We start from the raw sequence: 13,059 nt of genomic DNA on the forward strand, positions 1-13,059 counted from the left end.
ATATTAGATGAAAAACTGAAACTTTAAAAACTTTAGAAATATTAGAATTGTTGCCTTGGCAACTAATTAAAATAAAATAAGTTTGAAGTACTGAAATTACTAAAGCTAAAATAAATTAAAGCTAAATAAAAAAATAAAAATGAATAAAAATGACAAAAACGTAAACTAAACTGAAAATGTAAAAAAATCTAATTTAAAATGTTAAATATTAACATATTAATAACTAATGTAATAGTATATAAATAGTTCTAAAATAACTTTGATTATCACCCATATTTTTTTGCATGGGAGGCAAAGCACTTGTTTAAAGTAAGTAAATAAATGAATAAAAAATTAAAATAAGACACACATAATAGAACATATTTATGGTTAAAGGTTTGTTAAACTCCAACTCCAGCAGTAGGTATAAGGGTTTATTCAGCTAATAATATTCATTAAAAACTGTATAAAAGAATATGAAGTGTAATGCTACAAATGCTTCTGAAATGATTCAAGCTACAAGACGAGACTTAAAGGGGTCATATGATGTTGCTAAAAAGAACATTATTTTGTGTATTTGGTGTAATGAAATGTGTTTATGCGGTTTAAGGTTAAAAAAACACATTATTTTCCACATACTGTACATTATTGTTTCTCCTCTATGCCCCGCCTTTCTGAAACGCGTCAAACACAGCGTCACACACGGTGGCCTAGAGTGAGCGGTGCCCGGTGGATTCGGCGAAGGAGCGTCCGGCGGGCTTGCGGCAACCACATGTGACGACCCCGGGCTGGACTCCGCTTCGTCCACAGTGAAAGTTGATGTATTTCCTCAGCGACCAGCACAGATCAGCTCCAGGCATGACGAAGCGATATCGTCCTCTTTTGGAAGGCCAAACAAAGTAGTTTCGCTTTCACAACGAAACACAGCGTCTCCACGACATGGCGGCAGCAACAATACTACAGCGAGAATAAAAGTTACGCCTTCTTTCTTTGCGTGAACATTTGGGCGGCAAATCTTCCCACATCGTGACGTAGACATGTGGGGGCGTGTTAGAACGAGGCGTTTTAGGTAGGCGTGGTTGACTCTTAACTTTGATAAAGAATATCTCTTTGGTTTTGAGACTTTAGTCTTTGCAACTTCAGGGATCTTATCTATTCACAAACAGCTTGTAACACTCCCAAGAGAAAGGAAAACTTGAAATTGCATCATATGACCCCTTTAATATTGCCTATCAAATGGCATAGACAATACTTTAAAAAGCGACATAACTAATACTATTTGCTTATTTAATATTCTTAAAGAACATAATTTCTCTTTTGTATGTTTGTCTCAGATCCTTCTTTGTGACATGTGTGACAGCGGCTATCACACGGCCTGTCTGAGGCCTCCTCTAATGATCATTCCTGATGGAGAATGGTTCTGCCCTCCCTGCCAGCATGTAAGGGCTTCAATCTCTGCGTCATAGGCTTGTGTGTGCATGTGAGCTGTATTCATCAAGTATATGCTCTTGTCATTCACAGAAGCTTCTCTGTGAGAGGCTGGAAGAACAGCTTCAGAATCTGGACACGGCTTTGAAGAAGAAAGAGAGAGCTGAACGAAGGTGTAGATCCACACACACATGCACACACGTCTAGGGATATGCCGGTATCAAATTTTCATGTTGTGATTAATTGCTAATGCTTTTATCACGGTATATGGTATTATCACAATATTGAAATTTAGTTGCAAAAAAAGTGTTGTCATAATACAGTATAACAGGTTTAATAATTTTATAACAAAAATAACTGCAAATTTAAATAGGCCTACAATAAAGCAATACACAAAAAATGTATACATTTAAAATTTTTACACAGATTAAAGTGCAAAGGAATTATGAAGACCTATAGGTATCACTTTACAATAAGATCTCATTAGTTAACCTTAGTTAATGCATTAACATTCACAATGAGCAGAAGTTATTAATCTTTGTTAAAAATACAACTCTTAGTTCATGTTAGCTCATTAAATAACACAGTTGCAACTTTTGATTTTAACAATGTGTTATTACATATTGGAATTACCTAAGAATAATGAATGTTTAGAAGAATTTTTCATTGGCAGTTTATGTTAACTAATGTATTAACTAATGTCATATAATGAAGCCCTAATGTAAAGTGTGACCGAACAATAAAGAATCAAAACACTTTCAAACAATATCTAGGGCGTGTTGTAGTCACTGATCTATATGTATTGATCAGTAGTTGTAGTCCAGATTAAAATGTAAAAACGTTTGAAAATAAATAGCCTATTAAGTCTAAGTATTTAAGTTTTTGACGCTGTGATTAACACCATATATTCAAAACTTTAAAATTCTTCAATACAAATTTCAATACAAAAATCTGAATGGCTATTTAAATAATTTAAATACTTTCAGAAACAGAAAGTAGTGCAGCTGCTTTGTTTACGTGGTTTCCGGGGTAGCAGCTGCATTATGTTCAGCACCATCTGCTGTCAGAGAGTGAATGTGCTTTCATTCAGAGCATCTCTCACGCTTTCTGCCATGCGTTTCTCATCGTGCTTCCCTGCGTCCCAATGTGCATACTATCCACCCTATCTGCCCTAAATAGTATTGAAAATTACTACTATCACATAGAATTTAGCATGGATAGTATGCACATTGGGGCATCAGAGTGCGCATGCGTCTTTGACGCAGCATACAGCCGTGTTGTGCATTGTGACCAGTTGATGGGAAAAGTATTCTTAAAATGCATTCAAAATTCGGAATAATTTGTAATAAATAATTATTCTCGGTATTTTGAAGTGCCCACGATAACAATATCGTGCATGTTCATTATCGTGATATATCGCATGACCGAATACCAGCACATGTCTACACATGTCATAAACACTCTCATCAGCTCATCTCCATTCCCATGAATCATCACTAATGATGAGTAGCCTTATGTGATTCTGAGTAGTTTTGCTTCTTGTTTTCTCTCTTTCAGACGCGAGCGGTTAGTGTATGTGGGTATCAGCGTGGAGAACATTATACCCACCCCAGTGAGTATGCAGCCATTATATTATATTTAATTTTATTTTATTTTATAATGTCCCATACTGTACTTTCCTTTAATATAATGTGATGTACTGTACTGTACCATACTGTATTGAACCATATGCTGTACTATTTTATACTATAGTAAACTATGCCAAAGTATGCTATGCTATTTTTAAATTAAAGATAAATTTATATTATATTATATTGTTATGTTATATTATATTATGTCCCATACTGTACTTTCCTTTAAAATAATGTGATGTACTATACTGTACCATACTGTATTGTACAATATGCTGTACTATTTTTTACTATAGTAAATTATGCCATAGTATGCTATGCTATTTTTAAATTAAAGATACATTTATTATATATTATATTATATTTTATTTTATTATAATGTCCCATACTTTCCTATAACAAAATGTGCTGTGCTATACTGTATACTGTATTGTAGTTTAGTAGTATCCACAGTAGTACAGCCGTAACCATAACGATCCTGTTTAACCAATCCTGCATTGAGAGAGGTTAGGAACGCCTAACTTATTAACATACGGACACAGAAATACAAAAATAAATAAATGTAGAAATGCATAAATAAATGTAAAAAAAAATTAATGTAGAAATACATAAATGTAGAAAAAAATGTAGTATAACACAAATGGTACAAAATAGCAAAATTAAAAATGACACTTTTGACAAAATTATTTATTCATTCATTTATTCGTATCTGCATGCATTTATTAACGATCCTGTTTAACCAATCCTGCATTGAGAGAGGTTAGGAACGCCTAACTTATTAACATACGGACACAGAAATACAAAAATAAATAAATGTAGAAATGCATAAATAAATGTAAAAATAAATAAATTTAGAAATACATAAATAAATGTAGAAAAAAATTTAGTATAACACAAATGGTACAAAATAGCAAAATTAAAAATGACACTTTTGACAAAATTATTTATTCATTCATTTATTCGTATCTGCATGCATTTATTTATTTATTCATTTATGTATTTCTACATTTATTTATTTGTTTAAGCATTTAATTATTTATTTATTCATTCATTTATTTATTTATGTGTTTCTACATTTATTTACTTATTTATTTCTGCATTTATGTATTTATTTCTTTCTTTCAGCATTTAATAAATTATTTATTTATTCATTTATGTATTTCTACATTTATTTATTTGTTTCAGCATTTAATTATTTATTTATTCATTTATTTATTTATGTGTTTCTACATTTATTTACTTGTTTATTTCTGCATTTATGTATTTATTTATTTATTTCAGCATTTAATAAATTATTTATTTATTCATTCATTTATTTATTCATGTATTTCTACATTTATTTATTTCTGCATTTCTGTATTTATTCATTTATTTATACTTAAGTCATTTCTCGTCCTCCATAATAATAGGCTATGCTATATCTAAATTAATGAAACATAAATTAGTTATTATATTGTATCATATTATTATACAATGTCACATACTGTACTTTCCTATAACATGCTATGCTGTACTGTATCATACCGTATAGTACCTCATTCTATACAATAGTATACTATAGTAAATTATGCGTAGCATCTAAATCAATTTAACATAAATCAGTTATTTTGTATTATTGTATTATAATGTATTATTATAGAATGTTGCATACTGTAATTTCCTATAACATAATGTGCTATGCTATATTGTACCATACTGTAAAATACCTTATTTTATACCATAGTATACTATAGTAAATTAAGCCATAGTATGCTATGCTATATATAAATGAATTAAACATATATTAATTATATACTGTAAGCTAATAAGATGATAATTAAAATGTCTGAATCAGCTTTATTTGGTATGTCAGGATGGTGATGGAGAGGACAGCTTGACAGAGAAGAAAAAAGATGCCAAGAAGAGTAAGAATCTGGGGAGGCGATCGACTAGGACGAGGAAATCCATCAGTTATAGGTAATCAACATTTCTTGTAGAAATAAACTCTAAGAGTAGATATCTGAAGTCTGACTAATTCTTGATTTTCTTATCACTAACTACCAGATTTGATGATTTCGATGAAGCCATTGATGAAGCAATAGAGGAAGACCTTCAAGATCCAGAAGGAGGAGGTTGGTCATGTGAGACATTGTTTAGTGCTTTATAAAATGTGACCCTGGAGCACAAAACCAGTCTCAAGTCGCTGGGGTATATTTGTAGCAATAGCCAACAATACATTGTATGGGTCAAAATTATCGATTTTTCTTTTATGCCAAAAATCTTTAGGATATTAAGTAAAGATCATGTTCCGTGAAAATATTTTGTAAATTTCCTAGTGTAAATATATCAAAACTTAATTTTTGATTAGTAATATGCATTGCCAAGAACTTCATTTGGACAACTTTAAAGGCGGATTTCTCAATATTTCGTTTTTTTTGCACCCTCAGATTCCAGATTTTCAAATAGTTGTATCTCGGCCAAATATTGTCCTATCCTAACAAACCATACATCAATGGAAAGCTTATTTATGATGATGTATAAATCTCAATTTCGAAAAATTGACCCTTATGACTGGTTTTGTGGTCCAGGGTCACATATGTTTTTGGTTGCATATTGAATTGACTGGTGGCGTGTCCTGCAGGCGCTGGTCGCGGTGAACCTCCGGCGCCCGTCACGAGTCAGCAGAGGAGCGCGGTGAGCCGAGAGAGTCGACGGCCTGTGAAAGCTCCCGCCCCGCGCAAGAGGAAACGCCGGCGACTCAATGACCTGGACAGTGACAGTACGCAGGATGAGGAGGAGAGCGAGGATGACTTCCAGCTCAGTGACAGGTGTGTGTAAACACACACAAGAATATTTACAATACCACGGAATCAAATTTGGGCTTTTGGGGTTCAAACCAGATGGATTTTATACCGTTTCATCAAAATATAACACATCTCATTCACAAATAAACAATTATGCTTTCCAAATATTTTTTATATATATAATTTTTTTTTTATATAGCACCATTAATTACAACCCATGGTTGTCCAAAGTGCTTTACAACAAAATAAAAATAAAAAACACAAAAACACATTTATTTAAAAAATTTGTCAAAAGACAATAAAATAGCAATAAAATGTACGACAGGAAAGCATTAATACAGATCGTAAGCCTTATCAAATAAATACGTTTTTAGGATAGACTTAAAAGGCTCCTGGTGACTCCTGGTGAATTTCACAAAACTTGTCATGAACTGGCGCTGGGCTTATTTTACCCCAAAATCAAAGGAAATAAGACATTATTTTCGGATTTTTAGGACCATTATGTTTTTTTGCATGATAATTAAACACCTACATTTTTCTCCAAAATTCCTTTTACTGTAATGTAAAATTGTAATTTATTTATACATCATGGTAGTATTTGTTGTACTACGTACTTAACTTACATTGATCTAATAATTATCACTCTTGTCATTGTCAATCATTACAGTATTTTGTGCTGTAATGTAGTAAATTATACACTAAAATGACTGTATTACATCTATTTATCTACTGAAGAGTTGCGGGGAAAATGTTTAATATTCATGAAAATAATTTTAAGTGTTAAGTGTCAGTAAAATGTTTTTATTTATTTAACTTTATATATATATATATTAAAAAAAAGTATTTAATGCTCACCCAGGCTGCATTTATTTGATAAAAAATACAGCAAAAAAGGGGGGGAAAAAACAGTAATGTTGTAAAATATTATTGCAGCTTAAAATAACTGTTTGTGAAGTAACGGTCTTTTAAAATATTCTAAAATGTAATTTATTTCTGTGATCAAAGCTGTATTTTCAGCATCATTACTCCAGTCTTCAGTGTCACATGATCTTCAGAAATCATTCTGATATACTGATTTGCTGCTCAAGAAACATTTCTGATTATTATCAATGTTGAAAACAACAAATGGAAAGTTCAAAAGAACAGCATTCATTTGAAATAGAAGTCTTTTGTAGCATTACAAATGTCTTTACTGTCACTTTTAAACAATTTAATGCATCCTTGCTGAATAAAAGTATTATTTTGTTTTAATTTCTATGTTGCTAGCATGGAGGAGGAGGATTTCGTGGTTTCGGGAGACGCTGCTTCTGACGGTGGCGCGGGCTCTTATGACGCGAGTGAATGGTGCAGTGGTGAAAGTGACGCCGAGAATCAAGCGGCCTCCAGGAGAACAGGAAGAAGCGCTCACACCCAGAGAACCAGGAGGAGCAGACGCAGACCTCCTGAGCGACGAAGAGGCTCCTCAGAGGAAGAGGACATGCTAAACTCTGAGGAAGAGGAGGAGGAGGAAGAGGAAATGGGTCTGTATGAGTTTTCATATCCATTCATATCCTAAATGAATAACATATCAGGTGTGTCCTAAATCGCGTACCTATGCACTATTCTGTAGAGGTTTGTAGTATGAATAGTACAAGTAGTGTGTTCAACTTCACACTGAAGGGTAAGGGGCTATCAGACTCTGTTTATGAATGACAAAATAACCTTACACTACATTTTTGAGTACATAGTGCATAAGTACACAGTGTATAAGTGCATAGTGCGGACGCAGTTATAGACTGTTTCAAAGATAGTGAACTGTTATCTTTACTTTATAAGGCTGCATCATTTTGTGACTTCTGTTTTTGGAGGTAGGCTGTCAAGGTAGGTCACTAGGTTTTGGAACAGAGCCTTATTAGTGTCACATTGAATTCTTTACTTATGGTTTTTACTTTTGTGTTGATCTGGCAGAAACAGAAGGCTCTAACGAGTTCAGCGACAGCGACGTGGACGTGAATAGAAGGCGTCCACGACGGCGTCAGAACTCTCATGTCAACTACTATGAGACGTCAGAGTCTGAAGGGTCACGGAAGGTGTCCGATCAGAAGCACTCCTCTCTTCCTCACCGTCGACGGCTGTCCAGCTCCAACAGTGAAGGTGAGCGCAGCCACACTCCTGTTTTCAAATGGTTATTTATGCCAATGTCATCTGAGCCTTAGCCATGTGAGCAAGTGCTCTGATATGGTACAGAGACCTTGAGATTGACAATAAGTATAACTTTTTTTTTTTAATTGAATGAATGTTACTATATTTTGTTTAATGTTTTGTATTTTGAGGGGATTTCATGTTACAAGACAATATTCACCTCGAAATGATGCACCTTTTATTTATACATAAATAATAGAAAATACAGTATCTCACACACCCAAGTCATTCGTAGATATGACAGATAAAGATCCAATATAGACTTGAAAAAAATTATAGATCCTGCACACAACTCAAACTTGCATTATTTATGAAATGTTATTATCAAAATGACAGTCAATAGACCTTCCTCAGGCAAATGTATCAGAAAATGTAAAAAAAGACTCACTTTTGTGTTTTGTTTAATGTGCAGGTTTCATACATTCATTTGCGCACATAAAATATTTGAAAAAATATTTCTGATTGTTTTACAGTAATAGTGTTTAACTTTAAAATATTTGTTTAAAATATGATTGTTTTTTAAAATATGTAATATTAAAATATATCAAATGTATTTATTTTCAATATGAGTAATTTAAAATCCAGTGCTTGGAAGGCAGATCTTTCTTAAGTGCTAGAAAGTGTTTTTAGACATAATTACTTACTTTTACTAGGTTTTTCATTTGAATATATATTTAGACATTATCAAAGACTACTTAATCTTAGCTGATTTGCAGATTGTACCCTGCTCTGTATTTTTCATTTGTTTGTTTGTTTTTTAATTCTTAAATATATTTTGTAAGCTATTTTTGGTCTTGGTTTTTCTGTAGTGGTGTGTCTTTTAATTTTTATTCTTGCTCAAACTCATAGTGCTCAGCATGATGATTTATTTATGGCACAATTTTCAGCAATTTTTTTTGCAGAACTAGACGATTAAAATGAAACAATGCATCCCTAAGGACCCTCTCTTTTTTTTGTAATTCCCACCATTTTGTCACTAAATATAAATATTAGCTCACTGTTAGCTATACTGTTTAATTACAACTAGAAATGTAAACTGTTTTCTCCTCCTCCTGTATTTCCAGAGTCTATACTTTCTAAAGACTTTGAGCCAAAGGAATCGCTTCAAAGATCAGAAAAAGGACGCAAGTGTGATTCATCGAGGGAAGACTCTAAACACAAGCACAAACGAGAAAAACAGAGACAGCAGAGAAGCTCCAGTGAAGACGAGGAGGAGGAGGATGGAGGAGAAACAGAGGACTCTGAGGAAGACGAACAGCCCCTCCGCAAGAGGTCGAACCGCATCGAAACAGACGAAGAAGAGGAGGAAGAGGAGAACACACGAGGAAGCGTCCGGTGGAAGCACACGTCGGGCTCTCGAGGTCCCGTCAGGCACAACGGCTTGGTCCCCCTGAGGGCCGCAGCTCAGGATGACGACGACGATGAGGACGAGGAAGAGTTCACTGGAGTCACGGACCTTGTTAACTTTGTTTTCGACAGTGAACAGTTGTCATGATCAGCTCAGTAGGTTAAATATGTTTTCTCATCGCCTTGTCACGGGAATGTCCCTCATCAGCCACCGTAGTCTCCTGGTTTTGGGTGTAGTGGACCAAAAATGAAGCTTCCAGACGAATGCCGTAGTGTCCGTTCCGATGTTTGAATGCACTCTAGTTCATCCAGCCGCATGCATCGTCCTACCGGTTTAGAACAGGGTCTTCTTAATACTCTAGTCACCATTCCTCAGAGTGAAGCACTTTGTCATTTACGGCCAGTACGATTTCGTTTGTATAGCAGCTTCGGTCGTCCGACACTGGACGGCGCGCATTTGAAGCTTACGTGTTACGTGCATTTCAAACTGGTGTTTTAGACTTTTACACTCCGTGTTGCTGTTTTCTTCTTTTTGTACCTGAAGGAAATTTGGGATTGACTTGTGATGCCGAAACTTGCCTAAATGCATTCATTCAATTTAAGGAATAGTTCACCCAAAAATGAGAATTTGCTGAAAATGTAGATGACTTTATTTCTTCATGGGAGCAGATTTGGAGAAATGTAGCATTGCATCACTTTCTCACCAATGCATCCTCTGCAGTGAATGGGTGCCGTCAGAATGAGAGTCCAAACAGCTGATAAAAACATAACAGTAATCCACACCACTCCAGTCCATCAGTTACCGTCTTGTGACGCCAAAAGCTGCATGTTTGTAAGAAACAAATCCATCATTAAGATGTTTTAACTTCAAGTTGAGTCCTCTGTCCAGTGAAAAAGTCTTGTCTGGATCAGGAGAGAAGTATGCAGAGATCCAGCATCATTTACAAGTGAAAACAGTCCGTAACAGCTCTAAACAAATATATGGGTGGATTTTGATGTGAGAGGCCAACGGCGAACAGACTTTTTCATTGGAGAAAGCGTTATTATGGATTTTAGCTGGAAACAAGGGTTTGAAGTATAGAACGTCCTAATGATGGATTTGTTTCTTACAAATACGCAGCTTTTGGCTTCACAAGAGGGAACGAAAACGAAAACCGGAAACGAACGAAATGTTGACAGGAACAGAACCAGAAACGAAATCCAATTTTATAGTTCCGAACAGAATCGAAAATTCGAAATGGCCATTAACCGGTTAATACCGTTATTTTATCGTTCGTTTGCAGGGAAGAGAAGCTATCGCTATATTAACTTGTTTAATTACACGTTAAGCGTTTTTCTTCCCTTTAGAAAATCGTAATGAAGAAAACGCTTATGCATTAAAGACAGTATTTAAAGTTCACATTTTGGGTTCATCCGTTTTTCTACAGATATTATGCTTTATTAGTAAGGTGTGTACAGAATGTGGTCTTTTAATATAAACGCGTTGCGTCCACATTTTGGGCTTATGTGGGTATCTGCACGCAGTATATGCTTTACAATTTTGTGACCTGCTTCCCTTGGGGTTTTTAGACATAGAAAAGGCGAAAAAACACACTGCATTGTCCATTTTTCCCTCAGAACGATGATCGGGGTTACTTTTGCAATTCTCCATGCAGCATGAATGACAAACAATGGTGACATTTTCCACAATCACGACAGAAAATCAAAATACTCTGCCCTCTGAGAGTTCCCCAGAACTCAACGCGGCATTTACATTTCGAAACATTAATTAAACATGTTATAATGCAAAGTAGTTGTTTAAATCAGGTGAATTAGTTAAATGGTGAACAAAGGAAATTGTGCAGTATCTCCTCCGATCCTGAAGAGGCGCTACGCTTTTGTTTATGATTTGAAACGCACGCGCTCTTTTCTTGCGTCATAAAGCGGCGCGTCTGGCGCTGATAGAAATAATAACGAGTAGAATGGATTAAACCTTCTTACAATGGGCGGTGCTTAGCGGCCGTACCTAATCTATAATTAGTCCGTTAAGATGTGTAAAAATAATTAATAGCTTTCAATCCCTATTAAGGTTTCTTAGTACTGTTTTCAAGTGCTATTTTTGATCCATATCGCTGCTAAAGCCCAGTAGCCCCTCACTGCAGAACAAAGATCCAGGGGGCGGGGTTAGATCGACATCTAGGGGGTGGAGATGGGTGGGTTTAGGGATCAGGGGGTGGAGACGGGCAGGTTTAGGTATATATATATATAAGGTGGGAGGAGTTGGATCTGGATCTAACCTCGCCTCCTGGATCTTGTGTTCTGCGGTGAGGACCATCTCTCGCTAAAGCAGCAACACTCAGCGATGTCACGTGGCAGCTGTTACTTTTCTCCTCGTTGCAGACCTTGGATTAATCACAATCGTTTATGATTACATATTAATGTATTTTGTTTAATCTTCCTACAGATATCGCTCCGCTGAATATTCGATTGTTTAATATATACTTATCTTTGTAATTGGTTTATTTTAGACGCAAACGTCTCCAATAAGACAAAAAACGTATTGAGATTTGAATGCGTCTCAATGGAGAATCCGCCTTTCTGGGCCACATAGCGCCCCCTGCAGTAATAAACCGGGATTTTCTCACAGGAAACAGTTATTAGAGCCAGTTAAGTGACGCATGACAGCGAATCTTTGAACTATAAAATCCATTTGAAAGTTTCTCGCCACGCGAACCGGCCGCGTTTCGCTTGCACATGAGTGCAGTTAAAGGAGAAAGCTTCGTGACGCTTGAATGAGAGTTACTGTTGTTGTTGTTGCTGCCGCCGCGCTTTATTTGCGTATTGTCTCAATAGAGCATCAGTGTTAGCGCCTTCACAGCTTCACAGTGATTTAATTCATCAGGATGGTTGTGCTGAAGAGTTTGCATCCACCCAGCGAGGGCGTGAGGCTCCAGCAGGCCGACACAACTGCAGTTCTGGACGGGAAGAGGCTGGGATCAGGGACGCTGTTTGTGGCTGAGGCGTGAGTGTCTTACAGCATCAGTGTTGTGTGTGTGTGTTCATGTGTGTGTTTGTTTGTGTGTGTGTTCATGTGTGTGTGTGTTCATGTGTGTGTGTGTTCATGTGTCTGTGTGTGAGAGAGAGAGAGAGAGAGTGTGAGTGTGTGTGTGTGTGTGTGTCCTACAGCAGAAGACACCTGTGCACGCATTTAGTTATGTATGTATGCATAAACTCTAAAAATAAACATATATTATGGCTTGCAAGGGTAGTAGACACATTACGAAAAGTAATGAGGTAGTACCACGGTACAGTGGTAGCATGAGACGGTAATATGGTATCATTCAATATAGTGAGATATAAATAAGTAACGTTATCTAAATGTATTTAATTTTTTACATATTTGTTAATATATTTTTTATTATAATTATATGTATTACAATATATTGTACATAATATTATATAAATAAAATGTAATTATTTATTTTTTGATTATTGTTTATGTATTATATTTAGAATATATTATACATGTTATAAATAAAATAAATAAATATACTTATTTTTATTTGTTTATAAATTTCATTATCTATTATGTACAATATGTTATGTTATACATCATGTATAAAATATTATTTAATTACTTTTGTTTATTTTACATATATCTTATATAATTTATAATCTAGAATTAAAGAATTTAATTATTTTAATTTTAATTACTTATGAAGTAGTTTTTC

General features: G+C 35.0%; 1 protein-coding gene and 1 pseudogene across 1 annotated transcript in view; both read left to right on the forward strand.

Moving 5' to 3' along the window:
• LOC107715826 (remodeling and spacing factor 1-like) overlaps positions 1-10,010 on the forward strand; it is a 15,670-nt gene extending 5,660 nt beyond the window's left edge. The window contains exons 8-16 of the mRNA XM_016522038.1: positions 1,314-1,418; positions 1,501-1,580; positions 2,965-3,019; positions 4,891-4,994; positions 5,082-5,149; positions 5,659-5,845; positions 7,088-7,341; positions 7,769-7,954; positions 9,067-10,010. Of these exons, the coding sequence (XP_016377524.1) occupies positions 1,314-1,418; positions 1,501-1,580; positions 2,965-3,019; positions 4,891-4,994; positions 5,082-5,149; positions 5,659-5,845; positions 7,088-7,341; positions 7,769-7,954; positions 9,067-9,497 (1,470 nt within the window). The 3' untranslated portion in view covers positions 9,498-10,010. The remainder of the gene's footprint in view (positions 1-1,313; positions 1,419-1,500; positions 1,581-2,964; positions 3,020-4,890; positions 4,995-5,081; positions 5,150-5,658; positions 5,846-7,087; positions 7,342-7,768; positions 7,955-9,066) is intronic.
• Positions 10,011-11,711: 1,701 nt separating this feature from the next.
• LOC107715827 (methylosome subunit pICln-like) overlaps positions 11,712-13,059 on the forward strand; it is a 6,199-nt pseudogene continuing 4,851 nt past the window's right edge.

This window comes from Sinocyclocheilus rhinocerous, unplaced genomic scaffold (genome assembly GCF_001515625.1).
Source record: "Sinocyclocheilus rhinocerous isolate Xijiao unplaced genomic scaffold, SAMN03320098_v1.1 scaffold540, whole genome shotgun sequence".
In the NCBI taxonomy this organism is placed as follows: Eukaryota; Metazoa; Chordata; class Actinopteri; order Cypriniformes; family Cyprinidae; genus Sinocyclocheilus; species Sinocyclocheilus rhinocerous.